Source organism: Amphibalanus amphitrite, unplaced genomic scaffold (genome assembly GCF_019059575.1).
Source record: "Amphibalanus amphitrite isolate SeventyFive unplaced genomic scaffold, NRLGWU_Aamphi_draft 000380F_arrow, whole genome shotgun sequence".
Lineage (NCBI taxonomy): Eukaryota > Metazoa > Arthropoda > Thecostraca > Balanomorpha > Balanidae > Amphibalanus > Amphibalanus amphitrite.
In genome coordinates, this window is record NW_024881874.1 from 128924 (window position 1) to 153445 (window position 24522).

The 24522-nt window shown below is 50.1% G+C and overlaps 1 protein-coding gene across 1 annotated transcript; it reads left to right on the forward strand.

Moving 5' to 3' along the window:
- Nucleotides 1-5974: 5974 nt before the first annotated feature.
- LOC122390029 lies at nucleotides 5975-15865 on the forward strand. The gene is made up of 11 exons (XM_043382597.1): nucleotides 5975-6103; nucleotides 7561-8018; nucleotides 8560-8696; nucleotides 9649-9763; nucleotides 10775-10911; nucleotides 11375-11514; nucleotides 11921-12090; nucleotides 12645-12750; nucleotides 13123-13317; nucleotides 13475-13524; nucleotides 14465-15865. The coding sequence occupies exons 2-11, from the start codon at nucleotides 7577-7579 to the stop codon at nucleotides 15289-15291; spliced, it is 2319 nt and encodes a 772-aa protein (XP_043238532.1). The 5' UTR covers nucleotides 5975-6103; nucleotides 7561-7576; the 3' UTR covers nucleotides 15292-15865.
- The last annotated feature ends 8657 nt before the right edge of the window (nucleotides 15866-24522 follow it).

Below are 24522 nucleotides of genomic sequence, written 5' to 3' on the forward strand. Positions count from 1 at the left end.
TCAATGACCTCTGGTGACCTGACCTTTGACCTGACCAAAAAATTGACCGAAGCGATTTCGTCATTATTTTTGACGCTCTTTCGAACGCCGCCTTCCGCGTATCGCTACGTGGCCCAGGAGCCGAGTTAGAAGGGGGGGGGGGGTGTTCAAACACCCCCCCCCCCCCAGCAGGGCGTGGAAATCCAGGACCCCCAGCCGGGCGCGGGTTAAAGATGCAACATTTTGTAAAAATTTAATGCCCTATATTTAGAAGACCTGTGGTCAGAATGTGCAAAAAACATCAATGTAATGTCCGGGGCGACACAGGAACTCGCTCACAAATTTATAATGAAATCACTGATGGTAAGGTGCAAAACAGCCGATTTTTGTTCGATTTGACGTGGAATGCCCCTGAAGGCAAAATTTCGCCGATTTCCAGGTCAAATGTCGAAAAGTTCCAAGAAGCCAACGCATAACTCGGGAACCAATAGAGCTACAGCGCCGCAAAAAAGCGCATTCGATAGCCCTATGAACGCCCTTTCTGAGTGATTTTCTCAGATTTGACCTAACGTCAACGGTTTTGCCTGCAGGGGGCAAAAACTGCAAAAATAGCAGATTTTTTCGGAAACAGTTTTTCTGCAATAACTTTTGACCCAAGCCTTGTACGAGCTTACTTTTACCGGCATCGTGTTCCTCTCGTCAAGACGCATCGAATGAACTATAACTTGACCTTGAAAGGTCAATTTGAAAATTTGACCTCAGGTCAAGGTCATGACCTGACCGGAAAGGGTCATGTTGCATATCAGTCGATCCGTTTCGTCGAGCTGAATACATCTAAGGCGTTTTTATCGCTCTAGCATGCCTCTATCAAAAGTTATTTGCGAAAAACTGTTAGATACCATTCGTGACCTAAGATGACCACAGGGCATAAACAGGGGGTCACGGACACCATTTTCATGTTCAGTGTGTCTGAACCACTTGTAATTCAGTGTTTGGGAGTGTTTATTATGTCTTTCGTCCAAAAGAGGCGCATTTCAATTTTCTCCCATTGTCTCATAATGGGGAGGTCGCAAAATTGACCTGACCTTAGGTCATCGATATCAAAATTCTGAGATATACATTTTGTACATGCTATTGCTCTTAGCAATCGCTGAAAGTTTCAAAGCGATCGGTCACTCGGTGTAGCTATGACAGACATTGAAACTTTTTATGAGGTGAGGTCACTTCAAGTGACCTGGTGACCTGACCTTGAATGACCTTGGTCTGAAATTTTCACAACATGTGTAGAATTGATGTGTGATAAGGTGTACCAAAAACGGCGACGCGGGTGAAAAACCACAAGGGGGGGGGGGGGTGTTCAAACCCCTCCCCCCCCCAGCAGGGCGCGGGTTAGAAGCTTAAGACGACGAAGATATAGCTTGAAGTACACTAAATTTTCTAGGTGCAAAACTGCAAAGACCACCGCTAAAACCCGCGAGACCTGTACCATGCAAGTACCAACTACTTTTGCAAGTAGGTAGGTACAGCAAGGTTTTTGTCCAGAATATCTCAGCTTCTACATAGATAGATATTGAAAGTTCCAATGCTTGCCATTGGTAAGTACGTACACCGAGCGACGGATCGCTTTAAAACTTTCAGCAATCGATGAGGGCGACAGTGCCTCTGTTAATATGCATATCTCGGAATTTTGATATTGGTGACCTAAGATCAGGTCAATTTTGCGAAATCTCCATCCATCCAATGGGAGAAAATTGAAAGGCGCCTCTTTTGCACGAACGTTAATCTTAACACTTTTAAACACCCAGTTATAAGCAAACATGACACAATGAACCGGAATATTGGATCCGTGATTCCTGTTTATGTCCCTGAGGCCATCTCAGGTCACAAAAGATCTGACAATTTGTCGCTAATAACTTTTGATCAATGCACTATGCACGCTCGGGTGATGAAAACATCTTAGATGTGTTCAGTTCAACGATACGGATCTCCGATCGACTGATACCCACATAGCACGACCTTCTCCGGTCAGGTTATTCCTTGATCTGAGGTCAAATTTTGAAGGTGACATTTCTTGGTCAACTTACTGTTCATTTGACGCGCCTCGAGGGAAGGAACACGATGCCGATAAAAGTTTGGCCGTGCAAGTTTTGATTCCGAAGGTAATTACAGGAAAAAAACGTGTCACAAAAACAACGTCTATTGCGGCAGATCTTGCACCTATAGGCTGAACCGTTGACCCTGGGTCAAATCTGGGGACAGTTTTCAGAAAGAGCGTGAAAAGAGTTTTGATTGTTATATTGGGGAGGTCCCTTCGGTCTGACGAGACCATTTCAGGGCCGGAAGGATGATAGGATTTGAGGGGAGACATTGGTCTGGGCGGGCACCTTGGTGAGTCACTGGGGCTGAGCCGGGAGCCCGTTCAACAGGACAGGCCGACCAGCCCCCAAGTACTTGCTGCACCCAGCTACGGATGTGCTTCCTTAACCCGCGCCCCGTAGGGGGGGGGGGCCGAAACGGCCCCCCCCTGTCCTTTTCGGTCGATATCTCCTAAACGGCTGGAGATATCGCCACCAAACTTTCAGGACCCCTCCGGGCATCAATTTTACACATTGTGACCAAAAATTTTTCCAGAGGCTATGATAGGTTGGCCACAAATGACGTCAGAGTGACGTCATGTTCTGTCATTTTCGACCGAAAAAAGACCTTCGCGAGTAGACCTGTCAGGACTACAGCTTTGAAGATACAGAAAAATGATCAAGACATAAAAGGTGTAGAATTGACAGGGCTACAAAACTGCTATCTCGAATTTTTGAAATTTTTGAGTTTTGACCCCCAAAAATCAAAAAAGCATTTTTTTGGATATATTCGCCAAAAAATCCAAAAAGTTTTTTGAGTTTCGAAAAAAACCGGAATATATGTGATAGTGCCTACCGTCTTCTATCTACATACCAAATTTCAGATCGATACCTCGTTTTTTGGCCAAGTTATAGCGAAAAAACTGTTCAAAAATGATGACGTCAAATTTTCAAACTCAATTTTTGGCAATTCTAGAACTCGTAGAGCAAAACGAAGACCACCATTAGACTCCCCGTGACGAGCTGCATCGAATCGATACCCATTATATGCAAAAATATCAACTTTGAAATTTGACCTAATTTGACCTGACCTTGACCTGACCTTCACCAAAACGTGACCTAGGCTGGCCCCAAAGGCTGCCTAACCCACATAATCGCATTTGTCATGTAAAATGGACCATAAAACATGTATCACACGACACATTCATATTGTGACCCCCGGTGACCTGACCTCGCTGTGACCTGACCTGGTATCAGTGACCTCAGATAGCAAAGTATGTGTTTGACGAACAATGTACCATCGATGGTTTTCAATAAATTACCAATTTACTCGCTTTCACAGCACATTTCTTGAATTGCCTGTGAACGGTGAAAACCTGACCTTTGACCTGACCTGTGACCTCATCGGTTTGACCTAGGTCAATGAAATTTGGTCACAAGGTAGTTCCCAGGTGGGGCTATCGAACGCCGTTTGAATTTTGAAAATCGGCCGGTAACTTTCCGAGATCTTAGGGGGGGGGCCGAAACGGCCCCCCCCCCCTACGGGTGGTAGGGTCCGCCGGTAGCCCTACGGGGCGCGGGTTTTAAGAGCTGCGCTACGCTCCAATGGGAGCCGCCCGCATGGAATAAAATTGCCCATTCAGCCCGGATCAGGGGTTGCGGTAGGAGAAGGATTTGGCTGACCTGAGGATAGTACCTAACGATGAAACAGGTGTTATAAGAGCGTGCTTGCTTGCTGGAAATCTTTCTTAACAGCGTTTCTTCTGTCTCGAAATGCCGCTTGGTTCTGTGGCGATGGGTCTCGTTGATAGGCCGCTCGCGCCTCGTCTCGAGCACGCATTGAGTCGCGCAGCTGTGCGTTGTTGACAAGCCAAGGACAGGGGGAGTGACGAGGTCTTACTTCGGTCACCGGCATGTGCTTGTCAATTATAGGAGACCAAATTGACAGCCACTCGGACCACTTCTCATTCATGTCTGAGGCGTAAAACACACCACTCCAGTCGGCCGACATCAGCTCAAGGCAGAGATCGTCAACTGACAGAGATCTCGTTGAACGGATGGTGACCGCGGGTCGCGGTTGCTTCTGACGGTCAGTTGAAATCTGAGTAATGATAAGAGCTATCAACTAGCTTTTCCCGGCACAGTAGCTCTATCAATTTCCGATTTATGCGGTGGTTTGTTGAAAATTGTCGAATTTGGACCTGAAAATTGGCGAAATTTTACCGGAAATTGGATGACCTCTGCGACCTGACGAGGGCCTCTGTGTGCCTGAGCTAGGGCCCAGTCACCAGTGTGTACCTGAGAGGGCCCACTGTGTACCTGAGAGGGCCCTCTGTGTGCCTGAAAGGGCCCTCTGTGTGCCTGAGAGAACGTCCTTTTCGTTCCGAAGGGTCCTTTGCTTACCTACTTCACAAGATCCATCATTGGCTTAGGTAAAGGTAGTCCTCAAGGAGGTATAGTCCTCTGATAGTCCTCAAAGGGCCCCTAAAGTAGTTCCCCGATACTTTTTCATTAGGTGAAGAAAAAAATGGGACGTGGTCAAAAGGGCCCTCGGGCCCTTTTGACCACGTCCCATTTTTTTTTTTTACTTGGAGATCGAAGTATTTCAATTGTTTCCGAGTGAAAATAAAAACGTTTTCTAGGCTACAGCGCAGTCCTAGGACCCCCAGGAGCGAGCCCCCCCCCTTGGATACGCCACCGGCCACTGGGTGTTGGCTACATTCACTACATACAGTCCTAGGACCCCCAGGAGCGAGCCCCCCCCCCCCTTGGATACGCCACCGGCCACTGGGTGTTGGCTACATTCACGCACATCCTACGCCCATGGGTCCCAGGTCCCGATTTTGCCGAATCATTTGGGTCATTGATCTGACCTGGAAGGTCCTTTGTGTTAGAGTCGGATAATTTTGTAGGTTATATTCAGGCATCGGTAAAATCCTTTTTGAAAGGATTGCATTCCCAATCCACATTGCTAGTGCCGAAGTGGATTGCATTCCTATCCGCAATCCCCTTTTTTCACTTGGATTGTGATCAAATCCGCAATCCTTTTTTGCAATCCTGTTGTATTATTATGTGCACTAGTGGATCTGGGGGAGGGAGGGGGGCATGGGGCCGTGCCTCCATCCCCAAATCACCCATTTCTAGTACCGAGTCTTGCGAGTAATTCCTATCTAAGGCACAGGTATTTTATGGGAAATATTTTTTGCCTCAAACACCCCCACATTTAAACCTCTACCCAACCAGTGTTTTATATTTTTAAAACTCGCCCTCACATACGTAATTTTGCCCTTCCTATGTAGTTCATCAGCGTATATTATTTAAAGCGTTTAAATTAAAAGCGTTAAAATTATTTCAAGTTTCGATGTAAAGCCCTTGATAGCAAAGTACATTAAGCCGATGAAGCCGATCTCATAATTTTCAATCGCAACAAACCATTTCAAAGCACTAATCAAACACCAAAACACGCAATCCGGATTGGATTGCAAAAATTGGAAGCATGATGCAATCCAATCCGCAATCAAATCCTGTTTTATGAATGGATTTCAAATCCAGGTGCAATCCACCAAAAAGGAATGCAATCAGGATTTTGCAATCCTGCAATCACAATCCTACCGATGCCTGGTTATATTATGTAAAAGTGATCAGGTTCGAGGGATCTGGCCTGGAAGTTTCTTCGCGCGATCGACCGCTTTTTCTCAAGCTTTATTCGCGACAAGGGCTAAATCATGGATGAAGGAGAACCTTCATCTTTCATCCATAGCTAAATTGGCTAAATCCCATGAACCATAGATATAATATCTATGCCATGAACAAATCTGCATTGCTGACGTCATAAGATTTCCAATTTTCATTAATTACAATGAACGCTAAAAATAGTTGCAACCTTGATTAGACTAAATGTGGCGCACAAGATTATTTGGGACGGGGTAGGCAGCGTGTGCGTGTGGTTGCTTTTTCGATAATATTTGCGTGCATTGCGTGCATTTAATTTGCTGTGTTGGTATAAAGCACATTTAAACATTTAGCTTCGCTGATTGGAGTGCATACAAGTATGTATAAATTGCTCCTTGCTGCTTATTACTTAGCTCTCAATTTAATCAAAGTTTTGCCCTGCAATCCATCTTGATAATATCTTATTTATTGGGTTTTATGGCCTCACTCTCAGTGAAGTGCTCAAATTCAGTTATTGTAACATAACTAACTAGCCAAATCTATTATTTTGCTTTTTTGTAGTATCTGACCTCTGTTGCAGTCTGCAGATATGCTTACTACCCATGTAAGTCTCAGAGGTCTACACTCATTGCGATGTATTAAATAGTTCATTTATAATTTCTGACAAGTCGTCTTTACCTAAGGAGCTGTAAATATAGGCAAATACGAGCTGAGAGTCTGGGAAATAGGAGCCAGGTAGAAATACATACATAAGATCAATAATTACATAAGATCATAAGATCAATAATCAATAGTAAAATATGCAAATAAATAAGGTACTTTAAAATAGAATACGAGGTGTGGCTAAAAAGAAACCAGACTGTTCGTGCTGGCTATAAACTAGGGGGCCCGAAGAATAGCGAGTCGAGACACTTGACATTAATCTTTATCATATTGTGGTGATGTGTGCCAAACGGCATCTCGATATCATTATTATTCTCCTTTCCACAGCTCTTTGATTATCTCGCGCTTCACCTTTCAGCCATGGCCGGCCACTTCTCTTTGCCTCAACCCAGTGAACTTTTCCTAGGGGTCACGTGCGTAGCATGGTGTATAGCAGCAGCCCGAATGCCTTCAACACTCTTGACGAGTGCAGTGGGAGGTGTCACAATGCTCCAGGCACGGGCCCGAAAACAGGAGACAATTTCCTGTTTCAGGCTGAGTCGTAGTGCGCTTCCCGAAATAACACGTCATCTGCAAAATGCACTGTAACTCCTTGCAAACAAAAATAATGTCCTAAAAATATATCAATAAAAACTTAACCTGCGCTGTGCTGGTGGCCTGTGTTTTCCGTGTCGTGCGGGGGATGGGGCGTTTTCACGCCCCCCCCCCCCTCCCTCTAACCTGGCTCCTGGGCAACGTAGCGACACGTGGTAAGCAGCAATCGAAAGAGCGTAAAAAAATTATGACTGAAACACTTCGGTAATTTATTAGGCCAGGTCAAAGGTCAGGTCACCGGAGGTCACCAAAGGTCAAATTTAGTCTATTTCAATAATTTTGGAAACTGCCAACGGCTAACTCGGGAACCAATAGAGCTACAGCACCGCGGAAAAGCGCATTTGATAGATCTTTTTTCAGGTCTTTTTGAGCAGTGTTCTCAAATTTGACCTCAGGTCAACGAGTCAACGACATAGCCTCTAAGTCCAGAGGGTAAACAAAAACTATAAAATAGCCGTTTTTACGAAAAATGTTTTTCGGCCATAACTTTTGACTCAATAAAGTCACGACATTACTTTTAGCAGCATCGTGACTCGTGTTCCTCTCGTCGAGACTGACCGCCTCCCCCTCCCCACAGCCACAGCGGTCCGGCCATGAGCAGCTCCCCGTCTGACGAGCTGCTGCCGCCGCTGGGCCGGCCGCCGCCGCTCACTGAGAGCACTGTGTCGCTGGCCGGCTCCGAGCGGGCCGACAGCGAGTTCGCCACGCCCGTCGGCGGCGGCGGCAGCGCGCTGTCCGGCCGCGCCTTCCTCACCGCCGCCTCCAGCATGGCGTCCATCGACGACAGCACCGTGTCCATAGCCGGCACCGACCGGCCCGACATCGCCGACCTCGACGGGGAGGGCCTCTCCTCGGACGAGGCCGAGGACGGCGACGCCGGCGTGGTGTCGGGCTCGCTGCAGTTCGCGCTGAACGCGCCTGTCTCAGAAGTGCGCGCCACCGTGCAGCCGTCGGAGCCGACGCCGCCCGACGTCAAGGAGAAGGGTGTCTGTGACCTGGGACAGGAGCTCGACGAGCCGTCGCCCGTCTACACCGGTGAGAGAGGTGGCTCTACTGTGACTCCTGGGTGAGGGATTTTGGCTGCTCTAAGGGTCGCGTTTGGGTGGGGGAAGGAGCTGTCGGTCACGATCACAGGCGCAGTAAGCCCCCTCCCCCAGCTTTGCTCGCTGAGTGCCGAGTTTCTGATTGTCGGCTTAGATGACTAAAATCTCCTTGGGATGCTGACGAATGTTTCCCAAGGGAATGGTAGAGCTACCATTGGAATCTACCTACCTGGGAATTGCAGTTCTGCAATCGTTTTTCATCTTCATGGTGTTGCTTCCTCAGCGGACTCTGCTTGAATGTAATAATGGTGATTGCTCAAGTTTGATTTACACGCGATAAATTTAAAATCCGGCTCGATAGACTATGTACTGTCAGCAAGAGTCGTTATCTTCTATCCACTCAAGTGCAAGTTCAAACACCAGATATCACGACTGTCTAGCTAGTGTAAGATGTTAAATGTTGATGCCCCACCCCCCGGTCCCACTATCCTGCCACTCCCTGATCACCTCTGACCTGCTCCCCCCGCCGACAGGCCGGCCCGGTGACCCGGAACTGCCCGAGGGCATTGATGCCGACACCGTAACCGTACTGACAAACGAGTACGGCTGCAAGGCGTGGCTGATTGGCACCGCGCACTTCAGCAAGAAAAGCCAGGAGGACGTGGCCAAGGTACTTATTCTCTAAGGACCCGTGGGCTGGGGGTCGTACTGTGCATGCTGAATTTGTCGGAATGTTCCGGCTGCTTGGTCATTGGGCCGTTTTGAGCTATTTGGCGCCTCGTGTTTTGTGCTGAGTTGTTGACAGTTCGTACATTTCTGTTTCGGGTATTAGCTGGTAGGTGTACTATACTAAACCCATTGCACTCTTGTTTACAATGTTATTACAGATCACGATGAACCTCTGCAGTCAGTGGGCGACTCGAAAGATGAAATTTCCCAATTCAGTATCATTATTATCATCATCATGTGCTATGCCGTGGCGACTATATAGTCGTGCTATTTTAATGTGTGTCACTGTGTCATGTGTGCGGTTTTGCACCGTGTTGTACAATGTGCTGTGTCATGCTGTTCGGCTTATTAGGTGCTTGTGCAATGTGCTGTGATACGTAGTGTTGTGCTAATAATAGCCGGGAAGACCTTAGATGTGGATTTACAGAACTTGGGCTTGACGAAGACGAGAGTTACCCAACGATCAAGATTATCAACCGTCTTTTCAGAAGAGCTCGATTTTTCCGTTGAGAAGAGCTCGACTTTTCCGTGTTTGACAGCGGTGATGTAATTTTGTGTCCATAGCTGCGTGTGTCAGACCTGATTCAGGTGGTGTGGTCATTGCTCATTTATGTAACACCTTCTGCGGTCCATTCGGCGGGGACTTAGTGCTTGGATTGGCCTGGATGTCCCGTTGACTCAGGGTAGCCGATGGTCTGGACTGGCGAGAAGAAAATGGTGTTTCCCTCTGCGTACCCTTCCTGAACCACCAGTCTCATCAACGGGGAAGACTGCAGAATCGGCGGGAGTTACCGCCAGCTGACAATGTTTTTTGGTGTGTTTATTGACGTTGCCGACTGCTGAGGTGGTTTACGACGTTTGCTGACGGCCGGACATGTCTGCGTGTCTGGCAGCTGATCCAGTTCGTACAGCCCGAGTGTGTCATGCTGGAACTGTGCCGGGGCAGGGTCAACATTCTGGAGATGGATGAGGACAATATCGAGGAGGAACTGAAGGCGCTCAACATGGGTGAGTCACGCTCAGATGGTGGCTCGGAGAAAAACGCACCCGGGTAGAGGCACGCTCCGCAGGCGCCTGACGAGGGTGATTGAACCCTGCGATCTACCTATATGATTTTATTTTGCACGACCATGTAGATATCTTCACCAGCTGTGAAATGACCAGGGGGAGGCACTCGCCTTGGCCGTATATGGGCCAGAATGTCTAACGATTTACTGTATGCCTGGCCTATTCAAATACATTAGCCAGAGGGGTGTGGTAATGACTGGTGTAAGCAAATTGACCACGGTCAAAAATGCATTACCAGAATGCACTAAAGCCAACATTTTGGGATGGTCTCGTTCCTTTAGTCGGCTAAGAGCTTCAGTCCAGAAAATAGATTTATCGTTGGCATACAGTAAAATACATACCAAACTCGGCCGGTGATAAATTTTCAAGACCTCAGTCCTTACTGATTTTTGAACTCGGCCTTCGGCCTCGTTCAAAAATCCAGTAAGGACCTCGGTCTTGAAAATTTATTTACACCGGCCTCGTTCAGTATTATATATTCCGCCATGTTGTGTATACCAAAGTCTTGAAAAGTTGATGACTGCAATCAAACTGCAAGCATGAAGCAGCAGCACTTTTGAGAAGTGTACCTCTCACTAAACTGCACCTCTGCTACCGTACATGCAATTTATATTTCTGGTATACACAACATGGCGGAAATCGATAGACAAAAACAAGTCACCAATGCTCCTTCCAGTATATATTAGAGTTCAGTGGAAATGACTCATATTCGTATTTTTTCTAGTGTTCTTTTTTCAACACGTGTTCATCCGGCAGCTGCCTTCTCGTTACTTTTACTTCTCTGGAGTGCGTGATCTTTCTGTCAAACATAAACCACTGGACCACCCGGGTACCCTCCGAGTTGTCCCGTCCCTCCACCCACCACTGTACCTGCCGGGTGCGGCCGCCCCCGCCCTGCGCTCGCTCCGTGTGTGTGTGAGGGCTGACACGGCGGCGCCGGGCGGTCGGCAGAGCGCGTCATCTCGATCCTGCGGCAGAATGGCACCGTACAGGGCTGCCTGTACCTGCTGATGCTGAACCTGTCGGCGCACCTGACCCGCGAGCTGGGCATGGCTCCCGGCGGAGAGTTCAGAGTCGCTTACCAGGAGGTCAGTGGGGGAGGGGCGGCACTGGTGTAGCTGGCATGATGTGATAAGTTCACCTAGAGTTGTGGACTGGCTCGGCTTGAAGCAGTTTCCTTGTAGAAGCAGCTCATATTGTTTTTTTTTTCGTCCATGGTATGGAATTTACTTTGTACACTGAACAGTAGCTGCTGTTTTATTTCGAATAGGAATGTTACAGTAGCAATTTCATCGCACGCGATTTAATTAGTGCTTGTTTGTTGTGGGTTGCATATTTGCGTGCTGCTACATCAAGGTGATGTAATGAGGTTCTTGGTGAAACCACTGTCATGCACATTGTTCGTGAACAGTGAAAGGAACGCGGACGGAATTCCATGCCATACTTCTGCTGCGGTCATCGCACGTCAATTTACAGTATAAATGGTGTAAATGTGGCCACTGACCTGACCTGTGACCTGACCTGTGACCTGACCTGTGACCTGACCCGCAGGCGCGCAAGCTGCCGGGCTGCGAGGTGCGGCTGGGCGACCGTCCGATTCAGATCACCATTCAGAGGGCGCTCTCATCACTGAGCGTCTGGAAAAAGATCCGGCTCGCCTATAACCTGCTCACCTCCAAGGGCTCCATAACGTGAGTTGCACCTCGCGCCGGCACGTGTGGACATGTCGCCGCTGAAAACACGGTCCCGACATAGCTGCTGTGTGGGCTGCAGTTGTTTCTGCAGTTGCTCACATTTTCTTACGTCATATTGGTTCTAAAATCGAAGGAAAGAACTTTCAACTGCAGGTTTTTCCCAAGTGGATACCAGTTTAGCGCGCAAGCCTGGTAAAAAAAGTGACGAATTAAATATCCATCATGAATGCTTCATGAGTGTTTTATTTTCCTCAGCTCGTTCCAGCATCCTGGCATTCAAAGTCGCTGAACATCTATTTGATAATTCTTTTGCAGGTTCTCACCCCCTGAAAGCGCCCATGGTCCTTGTGTATTTCCCTGCCAAGAACAGCGTCTGACCGCCCCCCCCCCCTCCCCGCTTCAGTAAGGAGGAGGTGGAGCGCTGCAAGCAGAAGGAGCTGCTGGAGGAGATGTTGGAGGAGATGGCCGGCGACTTCCCCGGCCTCGGCGAGGTGTTTGTCAACGAGCGCGACGTCTTCCTGTGTGCCTCGCTGGCCGACGCCGCGCGGGTGGTGCCCTGTAATACGCTGGCTGGTGAGTCACTGCCGGCGAGGGTTGGTGGAGTTGGACGGGAGGCCAGCTTCGAATTACTCTTGGATTACCTTGACATTTGATGCAGTTGAATGAAATTTAGGCTCTCTTTTATTGATTTGTGTTTATCGCGGCGTAGGTAGTTACCAGCAAACAGTCTTTTTCCAGTGTCCCAAAATGTGTAGGCTTGGGTGGGAAACGACCTCCAAATGAAAACCATTTTTCGCTCTCATCCCCAATTTTCAAGAACAGTTTCCTTCTGCCAATTTTACTGAGAATCGAGCATTTTGTGTGGATGGTTGTTTTGCATCATACTATTTGCCACACTTCTATATAAATATATGCCAGGCACTAGTCTCTTCCCCCTTTTTGGAGGATAATTCCCCTCTGACACCCAAGCCAAAATACAACTTAAGGAGACTGTCCTTTCCCGCCTCCTACCCGTCTGTAGCGTCTGTCTTGGAACTCTTTGTACCGTTGTGTGTCTGAGTACCACACAGTACCTATCTGGCCCGTCTCTCGCCCCCGTGTCTAACTCGTTCCGTTCCTGTCGGCAGGCTGGCGGCCGTCCCGCACGGTCGGCGTGGTCGGCATGGGCCACGTCCCCGGCATGATCCGCAACTGGGGAAAGGTCGACCACCGCGACCAGGCCGCGCTCATGAGGTGAGCGGCGGAGCGGGGTAGAGGACGGAGAGGAGAGGGCCAGGACAGGCTGTTAGTTGCCGTGAAATGTAGCATTGACAACCTTGGGTGGGACTGTCTGGTTCCAATTATCGTGTCGATCTTTGCTATGTTGTGAAATGGTCGAGCGCAAGCATAAACGCAAGCATTTTTTTTTTGCAGTCAACGTCTGAATGACTACGATAATTTAATGCATATCTTCCGCTGAAGTGCCTATGACCATCAGTTAACTGATATTGAATATCTTGTATTGATTACCTTTTCCATTGCTGTTGAGGACCTACCCCGGCCTGCTCATCCGCCGTCGACTCGCAGTAGTAACCCGACCCCGTTCGTCACCCTCTGTGTTCGCAGCCGGCGGCCGCCGACGCTGCTGGGCCGCGCTGTCTGGTTCACCTTCCGAGTCACCTTCTGGGGAGCGGTGGCGTACGCCGTGTACCGCGTGGCGCCCGTACCGCGCAAGGAGGCCTGGGTCACCGGCCTGAGGGACAGTATCGTGACCAACGCCAGCGCCGTGAGACATACCCTGACACAGCGCTTCGCCAGTTAGCCGGTACGTGCATACCCTGACACAGCGCTTCGCCAGTTAGCCGGTACGTGCATACATACCCTGACACAGCGCTTCGCCAGTTAGCCGGTACGTACATACACACCCTGACACAGCGCTTCGCCAGTTAGCCGGTACGTGCATACCCTGACACGTCAGCGCTTCGCCAGTTAGCCGGTACGTGCATACCGTGATACAGCGCTTCGCCAGTTAGCCGGTACGTGCATACATACCCTGGTACAGCGCTTCGCCAGTTAGCCGGTACGTGGCGGGCGGCAGGGCGCCGACGAAAACTATTGAAGTAGTTGTGATGACAGTTATTGAACAGTCGCTTACATTCGTCAAGGAGCTAGAGGCGGGTAGCGCTTAGCTCGGACATCTTAACAGATTAATTATACATAAAACACCATTATTTATGATGACATGTCGCTAGACTCTTAGACCTATGATTACTCATAGAACCATAGTTGACACTTTTCGATTGCAACGCTGAATCAATCACCCTATTCATATGCTTACTGTTGCCGATACTGTGTCTGTGTTTGCTGTCGGTGGACCCTATTCGTTCAGTGGTTAGTCTGCAGCCTAGTTGCCGCGCCGACGATACGGCTCATTACCTGTGCCGTCAGACAATTCGTTCACTTCCTCGGGCTGGCCTGAGAACTCAGCCGGCGCCGGTCCCCAGGAATGTCTGGTGGCGGGGCGCCGGGGCCGGGCTGTTTGTCTCTGTGTGTATGGGTGATGGGTAGCCGGCAGTAGAGCGGCAGACAGACCAGTCAAACAGCGATCAGGCCAGGTGCGACGGCGACACGGCTGGACCGGCCGCCCGACCCTGCACAGGAGCTGATTTATGGCGCTGTGTTTGGAATCGTGGCAAAAATCAGCCCAGATTTGGCTCACGGCTGTTGTTATGGGCCCGCGGAAGGCTGGCAGAGGGTTGTTGGGTCCCTTTCCCATAGAGGCTGGTGTTTTTGTCAGGTGCAACCGGTATGGAAATAGGATGTTGGCTGTTGATGCACGATATGTCGTCTCCTCGTTTTGATTGATTGAAAAGGCTGGCCTCATTTGTAATGGACAAGTGCATCGAAGTGACCATCGGCGTTTGCTTATTCCGCATTGTATTTGGACTCTGGATGCCCTTGTTTGCAGTTACGCCCACCGCCGTCACGATGGAGGACGACTACAGCCACGCCAGCCCGGGCCTATTTTACACTGAGGAGAACTGCCCGGGGCTGGGCTGCGACAGAAGCCTATTTAACGTCCAGCTAGCCGGGTGTGATTGTAGTGAGTGCGGAGACGGCTGTCCGTGCGGCCTGGCCTCCGACAGTACAGATGACGCTGCGGTCAGTGATGCAGCCGATTTAGATGTCGCCACCAGTGCCGGTCCTTTGGTGGAGTGCAATTCTGCGTGTGCGTGCGGTCCGGAGTGCGCGCGGCGGGTGATTCAGCGCGGCCCGCAGCCGGGACTGAGTGTTTTTGACGCCGGCGCACGCGGGCTCGGCCTGCAGACAGATGTGGCGATCCCGCGCGGCGCGTTCGTCTGCTGTTACGCCGGCGAGGTGGTCGGGCCGGCCGAGGCGGCGCGCCGTTTTGCCGCCCAGACGGAGCACAACTACATCCTGGCGGTGCGCGAACACTGCGCCGGCCGCACCACCACCACCTTCATCGACGCCACGCGCGTCTGCAACATCGGTCACTACGCCAACCACTCGTGTCGGCCGAACCTGCGCCTGCGGCCGGTGCGGGTCGACACGCCCGTGCCCCACGCCGCCCTGTTCGCCGCCCGGGACGTCGCGGCGGGAGAGGAGCTCACGTTCAGCTACGGGCCGGCCGGCACGCCCGGCGGCCGCCGCTGCCTGTGCGGCGAGCCGACGTGCGCCGGTGTGCTGCCTTGTGACCCGAGGGTCACCGAGGAGGCGCAGCGAGCGCTGGCCGGACGGTCAGACGGGGGCGCAGCGCCCCAGGAGCACGGGTGAGTGTGAGCGTGGGGAGGGCGTCACTGGGCAGCTGCGAGCCGGCGGCCGTGCCTCCGTTGTAGCGTCCCGTCCGCCGCAGCACGGGATATAACTTTGTACACAGCCGAGACTCGGACCTGCCTTTGTACTAGCGGTGAATATGCCATCCGTCTCGAGTTCCGTCGCTCCCTGCTCCGGGGAACGAGCAGAGCCCGCTCACTGAAGTGCACACTTACCTCTTCATCTGTCGTGGTGGCCGCCAGCCGGGGAGCCGCGGCGCGACGCATGCCAACCGAGTGCCACCGGCCGGCCGTTTCACCGCGCCAGTTTTCTACGCTGCTCGTGTGTGTATATCTAGTTCGGCGCTCACTAACGTGTCTGTACGCGCCGGTGGGCGGTGGCCGTGACCTGGGTGTCGGCGGCGCCGGCGGCACCGCGGCGAAGGGCCGGCTGTCCTCGGGTGCCCGCCGACGGGCCACCCCGTTGTTGCCTGGTTAGGGGGACTGTTGGGAGCACCACACTCGCAGCTCGAGCGGGGTTGTTGAACGGTTGTGGTTGTGTTTTTACGAGGGCCCTAATAAATACAATGACTTTTGTTTTTAGTGACGGATTTCCACTCATTGATGAAGTTTCTTGAACATACCTGTCAGCAACTTTGCACTGCCGTTCGGGACAGATGACAGAAAGCAGAAAACAGTACACTACTCTGATACTGATACTGAAGTGGGGCGAGCAGTGGGCCTGGACAGACACCGCGAGAAGTTGATTGTACTGGAAAGGTCTGGTCCTGGAACTGTGCAATGCTCATACTAAAATATTCTGAATCCGTTTGGGATGACTTGGAAATGATTTGTCACTGTGATATTCTGGTTCAGTGCGATGGTTCAGGAAATTTGGGTTTCCTGCGGGCTCTCCGATCTGGTCGTAGCAGCTCACGTGCTGTACCGTCCATCTTCCTCAAACAACGCGTGTCGCAAATGCGTCAGCGCCGGAACCCTACAAGGAAAGAAATAGTTTCTTTTTTTGCATAATGTGTTGAAGGTTGGAGTTGAATGACTACTCCATCAGGCTGTTATTTTCCGTCCCTGTCAGTAGAGCTGCGGCTCGAACAGGTTCCTTCAGGTACGTTCTTAGTTGACCCAGGAATACGACTTTCAGACACAATGCATAGCGCTCGCTCCGTCTTTGATCTGTTCAGCTGGTTAAGCTCGAAGGACGTAGCAATTATTTTAATTTGACAGACGATTAACATGCACCGAGTGCCTGATATGGTATCACGTGAATCGCAATACATTTTGCGTTGTCCATGGTCGGCAAAAATGGCGCACGGCCGCCAAACTGGGGCGATTGTGGCGCAGAGGTTCAGGAAATCTGCGGCTGCGGCAGGGTTGTCCCAGCGTGCGGTCATTCATCAGCTCGGCCTGTCACTCACCACCTGGGCTGGTCAGTATGGAGCGCCGGCCGGCCGCTGAGCGGTTACGCAACGGTGGCCGCCCCCTGTCTCAGTCATGGAAACTGCGGCAACGCGTGGGTTGCTCACCTGCTCATTCCCTGGTGCACAGGTAAAGGTCGCGACCGGGACTGGTGGGTGGAGAAATGAGTGTGCTCCGGGGCAACATAATGACCCGGTGTTTCCCCGTCACTAGTCAACTTCCCACGCGGGGGTGGCATGAACAACGAGCATCAACCCACACAGGTCATGACAGGTCTGTCACCGGGGGCTGTCTGTTCCTCAGAGGCGCAGCCAGGAGTAAATTTCGGAGGGGGCTTGAAGTGGTGAAGACGTCAATTTCGGTTCCGGAGGAGGGCGGCAATTTTGGCTCAAGAGGACATTACATTCTACAAAATATTAAAGAGATTAAATTGCACACCTGGGCGCCAGTGCCGCTTGGTGTAACGCAATGGAGCTACCTTACCGTCGAGGGCGCCTAAAGTGGTGGAAAGGCGCCAAAGGCGCCTTCGGCCCCTCGAAATGATCTTGGAAGACGCTTTCCAACTGGCGAGGGCGCTTGTCTGATTTGGGAGGGGCTAAAGCCAAGCGTACCCCGATGCTCAGTTCGGAACACGATATCGGTGCGTTTGCAACTCTGCGAGGCTCATGTTTCACCTCCTGTCTGTTGTTAGCTGCGTCCCTGCACCAGCAGTATTGGTGCCAATCGGAATTTCTTTTCTTGGAATTCCAATTTTTGTCCAATTCCAATTTGGAATTTGGACGGAATTCTTAACATTTTTTGGAAATTAATCGGAACACAAGGCCTTTAAAATTTAAAATTTTAAAACGGAGGCCTTTAAAACGCTTTTAAACACTTAAAATTTACGCAAAAAATGCAAAAATCGTTAAAAATTGGAATAGCCCCCGCTTTGGACAAAATTGGAAATTTACTTGGCAATTTCTTGGAATTGGATCGGAATTGGAATTGAAATTTCATGAAATTGGCACCACTAACCAGCAGTATACCCTCCCTCCCCCCCCCCCCACACACACACACACAGCCGAGTCCTCCGCCGACTGTCCGACCGGTGATCGGATGGGGGACCATCAAAGCGTCCAAAACCGCAGCATCCAAAGTACGCAACATCCAAAACCGCAGCGTCCAAAGTACGCAACGTCCAAAATACGTCCAAAATCGGGTATATAGGGAGCATTCACAACGTCCAAAACCGAAACATCCAAAACCGCAACATCCAAAACGTATCATCCAAAAACGCAACATCCAAGGACGCATCATCCAAAGTACGCAACATCCAAAGTACGCAACATCCAAAACCGTTAGGTTAGGTTAGGCTAGGCTAGGTTAGGTTAGGTTAGGTTTCCTTATCCCCGGTAGGCATAAATCAGTAGGTTAGGTTAGGTTAGGTTAGGTTAGGTTAGGTTAGGTTAGGTTAGGTTGGGTTTCCTTATCCCCGGTAGGCAAAAATCAGTAGGTTAGGTTAGGTTAGGTTAGGTTGGGTTAGGGATAGGCAAAAATCTGTAGGTTAGGTTAGGTTAGGTTAGGTTAGGTTAGGTTGGTTTTGGATGTTGCGTGCCTTGGATGTCGTTGTCTTGGACGTTGTGGTTTTGGAGGTTACGTACTTTGGATGTTGCGTCTTTGGATGTTGCGTTTTTTGGATGATACGTTTTTGGACGTTGCGGTTTTGGATGTTTCGGTTTTGGACTTTGTGAATGCCCCCTACAAACCCGATTTTGGACGTATTTTGGACGTTGCGTACTTTGGACGCTGCGGTTTTGGATGTTGCGTACTTTGGGTGCTGCGGTTTTGGACGCTTTGATACGGACCCGATCGGATGACACCGCCCGCGGCGATTGGCGACTGCTCTGAGATCACATGACCGGGGTCCCGCCGGCGCGCGGCGGCGGCCGAGCGCCGCGGGCGAGCGGGGGTCACCTGACACCGATCGCGCAGGATCGGGACGAACCTGCGCGAACCTGCCCCCAGGCGGTCAGTCGGGCACGGGCCCTCGTGATGGTGGCTGCGACTTTGCGGTTGTGTAATTCGGTGATTCTGGTCGGTGCGTAGACAGTATTCTCATTATTGACATGACAATGTGAGACTCATATCTAGTGATAGCGTGAGTGCCGTTCATGGCAATGAAGCGCCGTGGGTGGACAGCGGAGAGTCTGATTCCAACCAGCGCGTTGGTTCCCAGCTCAGCTCCTGCGACCAGCGCTGGCTTCCAGCTCAGCTCCTCCGACCAGCGCTGGCCCCCAGCTGAGGTAGGTCTTGACCCGCCTGACGTCTGTGTTCATGTCGAACCATGTCACTTCGCTGGTGCATGCTTGTCATCGGTTTCGTGCAAATGCAGTTGTCGCACTAAAAATAACGACAGATGCATTGGAAACTGTCAGATTATGGTGTCCCAGTCCTGTACTTTTGTGTGGCTCTGGCGCGCATAGCTTGTTATATTTAGAAGGATTTCCACTAAGTGCTGAAATCCATCAAACATAACAACTATTTTCATGACTGGTGACATTGACATTGGGGTTTTGTTGTGGACAGTAGGTATCAGTATCGTGCCATCGCACACGAAGAGGGCTTTCTATCAATAGATCCCGCCCGGACCACTATAAACGTTAGTGCTGGCTGCGGCGCAAAGTTGGCAGTCGCGTATTGGTGTTGTTATTGGGCATGCCAGATGACTTTCCACTTGCAAGTGGTAGGATAATGGAAAATTGTGTAGTCTGGGAAAACTGGCAGGGCCGAAAGGAACTGCTGAACATGTGGTCAACCGTCAATGGATGGTTGTCACATCTGATTGATAGGAGTTCGGACAGGCAAGCTCAGTGCTCACTGCTTGACATGTTCGGCATTTGCTGGAGCAGCCCGGCCAAAGTCAGTCGTGATGAAGCTGCTCGTGGTAATACAGGCAACTCCCACTCACTGATATTGGAGGCGTCACCAAAATATTTTTTGTTGCTGGTGTGTTGAACATGACAATGAATCTAGTATAGCTATTCTATTTTGTGACCTATATGTATGAGGCCATGGCGTAGCCTAATGTTAGCTAGTTTAACACTCGCCGGCACAGGTCATTTTGAGTCCTTCGACGGCACAAGGGTACGACCCCCCTCGCGTTTGGCCCCTGATGGAGCTAGAGCTTCGCGGAAAAAACGAGCGTGTTGCCCGCCACGAGAGGAAGCCAATGATTACCCATTTTAAGGTCCTAGGTCATCGGTTGACCTTCCAGGTCAGGTCAATGAACCAAGAATCGGGAATATCGGGACCTGTAAGAAAGTCGTAAAGCGTGGCTTCAAAGGGGTTTTCCGGGGTGCTGATCACGAATATCGTGTTAGTTTTGATCACAGATGATGGTCGGGTCAGGTCAGGTCAGGTCAACTGGTAGGGGTCGTGACGGGTATTCGTACCTAATACGTGTCAACCGCCTCTGACAGCTTCGTAACATGTTACGAAGGCACCAAAACTACTTCGTAAATGTTCAAATGGTTGCTAAATTCGAATTCAGCTCCAAAAACTAGCTTAGAAACATGTATAACTCGAAAAAGTGAACCGAGGTCACCAAAGGTCAATGACCTGACCTGACCTTCAGGTGATCTTGACACCCACCCTAATGCATGGGAGCAACATCAAATCACATGGTTGAACGTTTGAAACCACGAAAAGCTTGCAAACGCGCGGCATAATGCGAGCCGACATACGCCGAATCGCGATTTCGGCCAAACACATGGTCACGGAAAAGGGGTCACAGGTCAAAGGTCATTGGGGGAGTTATTCGCGAAAAACCTTAGGGGGTTGCATCAACCCCTCGTGCTGGCGAGGGTTAATGATGGACATAAATAACATCTATCAATTGTTTGCAATAAAAAATAGGTATGTTTCTGCAACCGTGCGCATTCTAAATTTAAAGATCCACCTTCGGAAACACATTTTCGTTGACGTCAGATTTTAGCCGACGAGAAACGTTTATATTATCAAAACCGTTGGAAGTGCTGAAGAAGTAGTAAGTTCGACAATGCCCAGTGTATTTAGGTGCTTTTCCCCGCGTATCGCTTTGTTTTGCTTTCCTCTTTTTCACTATCTGTCTTGCCCCACTTGCGCTTGTCTTATTTACAATGCCTCATTCACTTCGTTCCGGGTTCGCTCATCTCAATGAAGTTCATGACTGCATTCTACGGCTCAGTGGCCGTTTCCGGGCCGCGTTCCACTGGGACTGTTTTATATGCACGCCCCACTGCAGCCACCCGAGCCTCGCGGCCTGGCCGGTAGTGGCGTCCGTCAGCCCGCCGTTCTCAGTACCTCCACTGGTGACCTGCTTCGGAGCTGGGGTCGCCGCGGCCGCCACTTGCCTCTCCCGCCTCTCTTGTTAGAGAGCGCATCCTGAAAGTGACCTCGCGCCTGGACAAGGGCCCGGCCGCGTGTGCGTGGGCGGGCGCGGAAGTCGCCACGCTTGCCAGCATTTTTAGTTCAATTGAGACGCGTTTGCGTGCCCGGTTATGGCCGCTGGGCTTCCCCGTCTGCCGGGCCGGCCCTCCTCTGTCTAGACGGCCGCGCCTCTGCATTTAGTCAGCCGCGCGGGTCTGAAGTCGGCCAGCCGGGGTGCTGGGGAGGCGCGTGGGCCAGACGCGGCTCTATCCCCCGCGGTCCCGGTCTTCTCCGAGGAGGGCCGGGTGTGGATGGGATGCCTCCGGCGGCACCAGGAGAGTCAGGTCACGGGGAGGTCCGGGCCGAATGGGCACACGCGGGTCAGCGTCAGCGGACAAGAACGCAGCCGCCGGCCCACACTTCCACGGAGTGGGGCGGAGCCGGCAGCCCGGAGGGCGTATAGCAAGAAGCCAGTCTGATCCGGCTTTTTCACTAGACGGCATGTTTTATTTGTTTTTCCTACAAGTAGTGTTCCCCTTGAGAGAAGTGCGTTTTGGGAGAGCTGAGAGGTGCCGCCGATTCAGGCATGACGCATGCAACATTTATAGGTGTGCCAGAGTGACGCGAGGCTGCTGATGTTTTCACTGCAACAGGTGTTCTTAGAACAATGCAAGGAGTTGTCCTGTTGCATTACCCTCGTATATTATTTGTGAGAGCACACATACATTACTTAAAAAAAACTTGCAGCAAGAAAACCAGGATGGAAGGAAGACCTGGGAAGACTTGTAACCCTAGGCAGCTGTTCAATGGAACGCTTCCTTGTTTCAATTATTGAAGCCGATGATGAATTATGTCCGGCATATTGAAATAAGCTCATAACTAGTGCAGCATGAATGCATGTGTAAGGCTGTGTTTTTACGATTGCTCACCAGACTACCAATTCTTCCAAATAAGTTTTTTTTTGCAACAGCTATGGGAAAAATGAAATATTGGTGACTTTAACTTACTAGAGCTTACTCGTACTGGCTTTAACTTCCCACATAATTCATTTACGGTGCCTTATAATCTTTCATTTCGGAGAAGTTCGAATCATGTGCAGACTAAACGCGGACTGATTATATTATATCTGTTCTAACCAGTAAAACGCCTTTTGGGCGAAGAACGAGCGAGCGAGATAGTAAGCCCTGCACGTGCAGAAGGGCGAGAGGGTACTTCCAACGGGCTTGTGCAAAGCACCCTTCTTACCGGTCGCTAGCGATGTACCAAATTTGAACGCAATCGGCCCAGCCGTTCCTGAGATCTGGAAGCGGCATTCTGCACGTGCGCACGTGCAAACGGGTCCAAAATGACTTTTGCACGGCACCCTACTAACCGGTCCCCAACCGTGTACCAAATTTGAGCGCAATCGGCCCAGCCGTTCTCGAGATCTGGAAACGCCCCCTGCACGTGCGCACGTGCAGTAGCACCCTAACCGCAACACATGGGAATGCATTGCCTGGTGGGTGCCTACCTGTATGCCAAGTTTCAGCAAAATCGCCCCAGTAATTACCGAGTTACTGAAATGGGAACAAATATAGCACCTCTTATTGTTGTATTTTGCACGTGCAGTAGGGGTCACTCACATAGATCAAGAATATCCGACCTTTGGTAGAAGGGATGCAGCTACCCCAGGGGGCGTCGAAGTCTAGTTCCTACCAACCTGGCACTCCCATGCCTACGTCACCACGAGGACGCCCGAGGGCATTTACGTGTTGAAGATAGGGAAATTGCCATAGTTTAGAGCCGCCTGGAGGGCAACCTTGAGATAGATGATAATGTAAATGTGTGCTAATATGATCATCAACATGTTATTTATCCAAATCCAGGGCCAATTAATCGATATCTTGTCACGTTTTCCAGTGGTGATCCGCTAACTTTCGTGGTTCTTGCAGCCAATAAGGGTGTTTTATAGTGCGATTCAGCCGCATTATCGACTTTAATGCCATAAACCGCCACGGAACATATGATTTGCAGCTCCCTGGCGTGATAGCTGCCAGTAGGGCTCCGGAGTCGGAGTCATGGAGTCGGTCGGAGTTGACAGTTCTGACCTGAGTCGTCGAGTCGGAGTCAGAGTCGATTTTAAAAGCTGGAGTCTGAGTCAGTCACCGAAATTCGATCCCCTCCGCAGACCTTTCAGGGTTCCGTAGTCGGAGTTGTGGTCGGTCGGAGTCGACAGTTCTGACCAGAGTCAGAGTCAGAGTCGATTTTGAAAGCCAGAGTCGGAGTCGGAGTCACCAAAAATCCATTGCCTCTGCAGACCTGCTAGGGCTGTGGAGTCGGAGTCGGTCAGAGCCAACATTTGAAATCAAAGTCAGAGTTGCTTTTTGAAAGTCTGAGTCAGAGTCGGAGTCATCAAGAAACCCATGGACGATCCGCAGTACCATGCAGTAAGGGCGCTGCCGATCGATGCCCTGAAATTGCCTATGATTTATGAATTGAATGAATAGATGGCAATTAATTAGGTACCTGCGCTATTATTCATCCCTTGCCATGCCACTTGGAGGACTTATGTACTTTCAGTAGAAAAAGACGCATTATTTGTTTGTTTATTTATTGACAAATATTTTTGAGCAGTTAGGGATACAGACACAAAACACAATGATAGCCACCTCGCTGGTGCAAATCATTGCTAGATAGATGTTGAAATGTGTTACCATTGAAGAATCTGCTGATTTTCCTGGCGGCTCTCGTTTTCAAGTAACTACTGGTCTTGTAAGATCTCTTGATTGGTCACCGTCTGGCATATAGTTCCAAGGTTTTCTGAAAGCTAATCAAACGTTATCATGGCTGCTCTTGATGGCATGGCGCTTGCTGGTTCTGGGCTCTTTATTGGTGGTTCTTGCGTCTGATCCTGTTGCTTCATGTTCCATCATATCACATTAAATTTATAATGGAACAGACACTTCTACCTTTCATTTCACGATCAGTCGACTTGCATTTGCCCCTGTGGCCTGCTGGCCCTTTTATTTCCACGATAGAATCTAGGTACCAATTATTGAAAAAGCCTCGGATAAAAAAGCAAGAAAAGTATGTCAAGTTAAATAATTGCGACGGTCCTAGAAAACCAGAAAAAAATATCAAACAGCCTGTCCATCTCACTTCCCTCACTTCAAAACAAAAACAAACCACGCAGCAAAACATGCGAAAGAGTCCTTAGCAACGCCTTAGCAACGCACTTGTCTGAAGTGCGCAATATGTGTCACATCTGGAAAATTTAGTAGCTACTTGATTATTCAACTAGAGTTGGACTATATAAGCTAGGCTTTTATATAAAAAATAAGTGTTTGCTTATCGAATTTATAGTAACTGGTTGCTTAACTTCGAAATAATGATTTATCACAGAAAAAGCTTGTTTGCGACATATTTGTAAAGAAACAACGGAAATAGCTTTGAC

What these genes read in the sequence shown, in the direction of transcription:
- LOC122390029 (XM_043382597.1), top strand. Translation starts at nt 7,577, where the DNA reads ATGAGCAGCTCCCCGTCTGACGAGCTGCTGCCGCCGCTGGGCCGGCCG. An exon ending in ACTGAAGGCGCTCAACATGG is followed by an intron (nt 9,764 to 10,774) that starts GTGAGTCACGCT and finishes GGCGGTCGGCAG; the next exon opens with AGCGCGTCATCTCGATCCTG. An exon ending in GACCAGGCCGCGCTCATGAG is followed by an intron (nt 12,751 to 13,122) that starts GTGAGCGGCGGA and finishes CTGTGTTCGCAG; the next exon opens with CCGGCGGCCGCCGACGCTGC.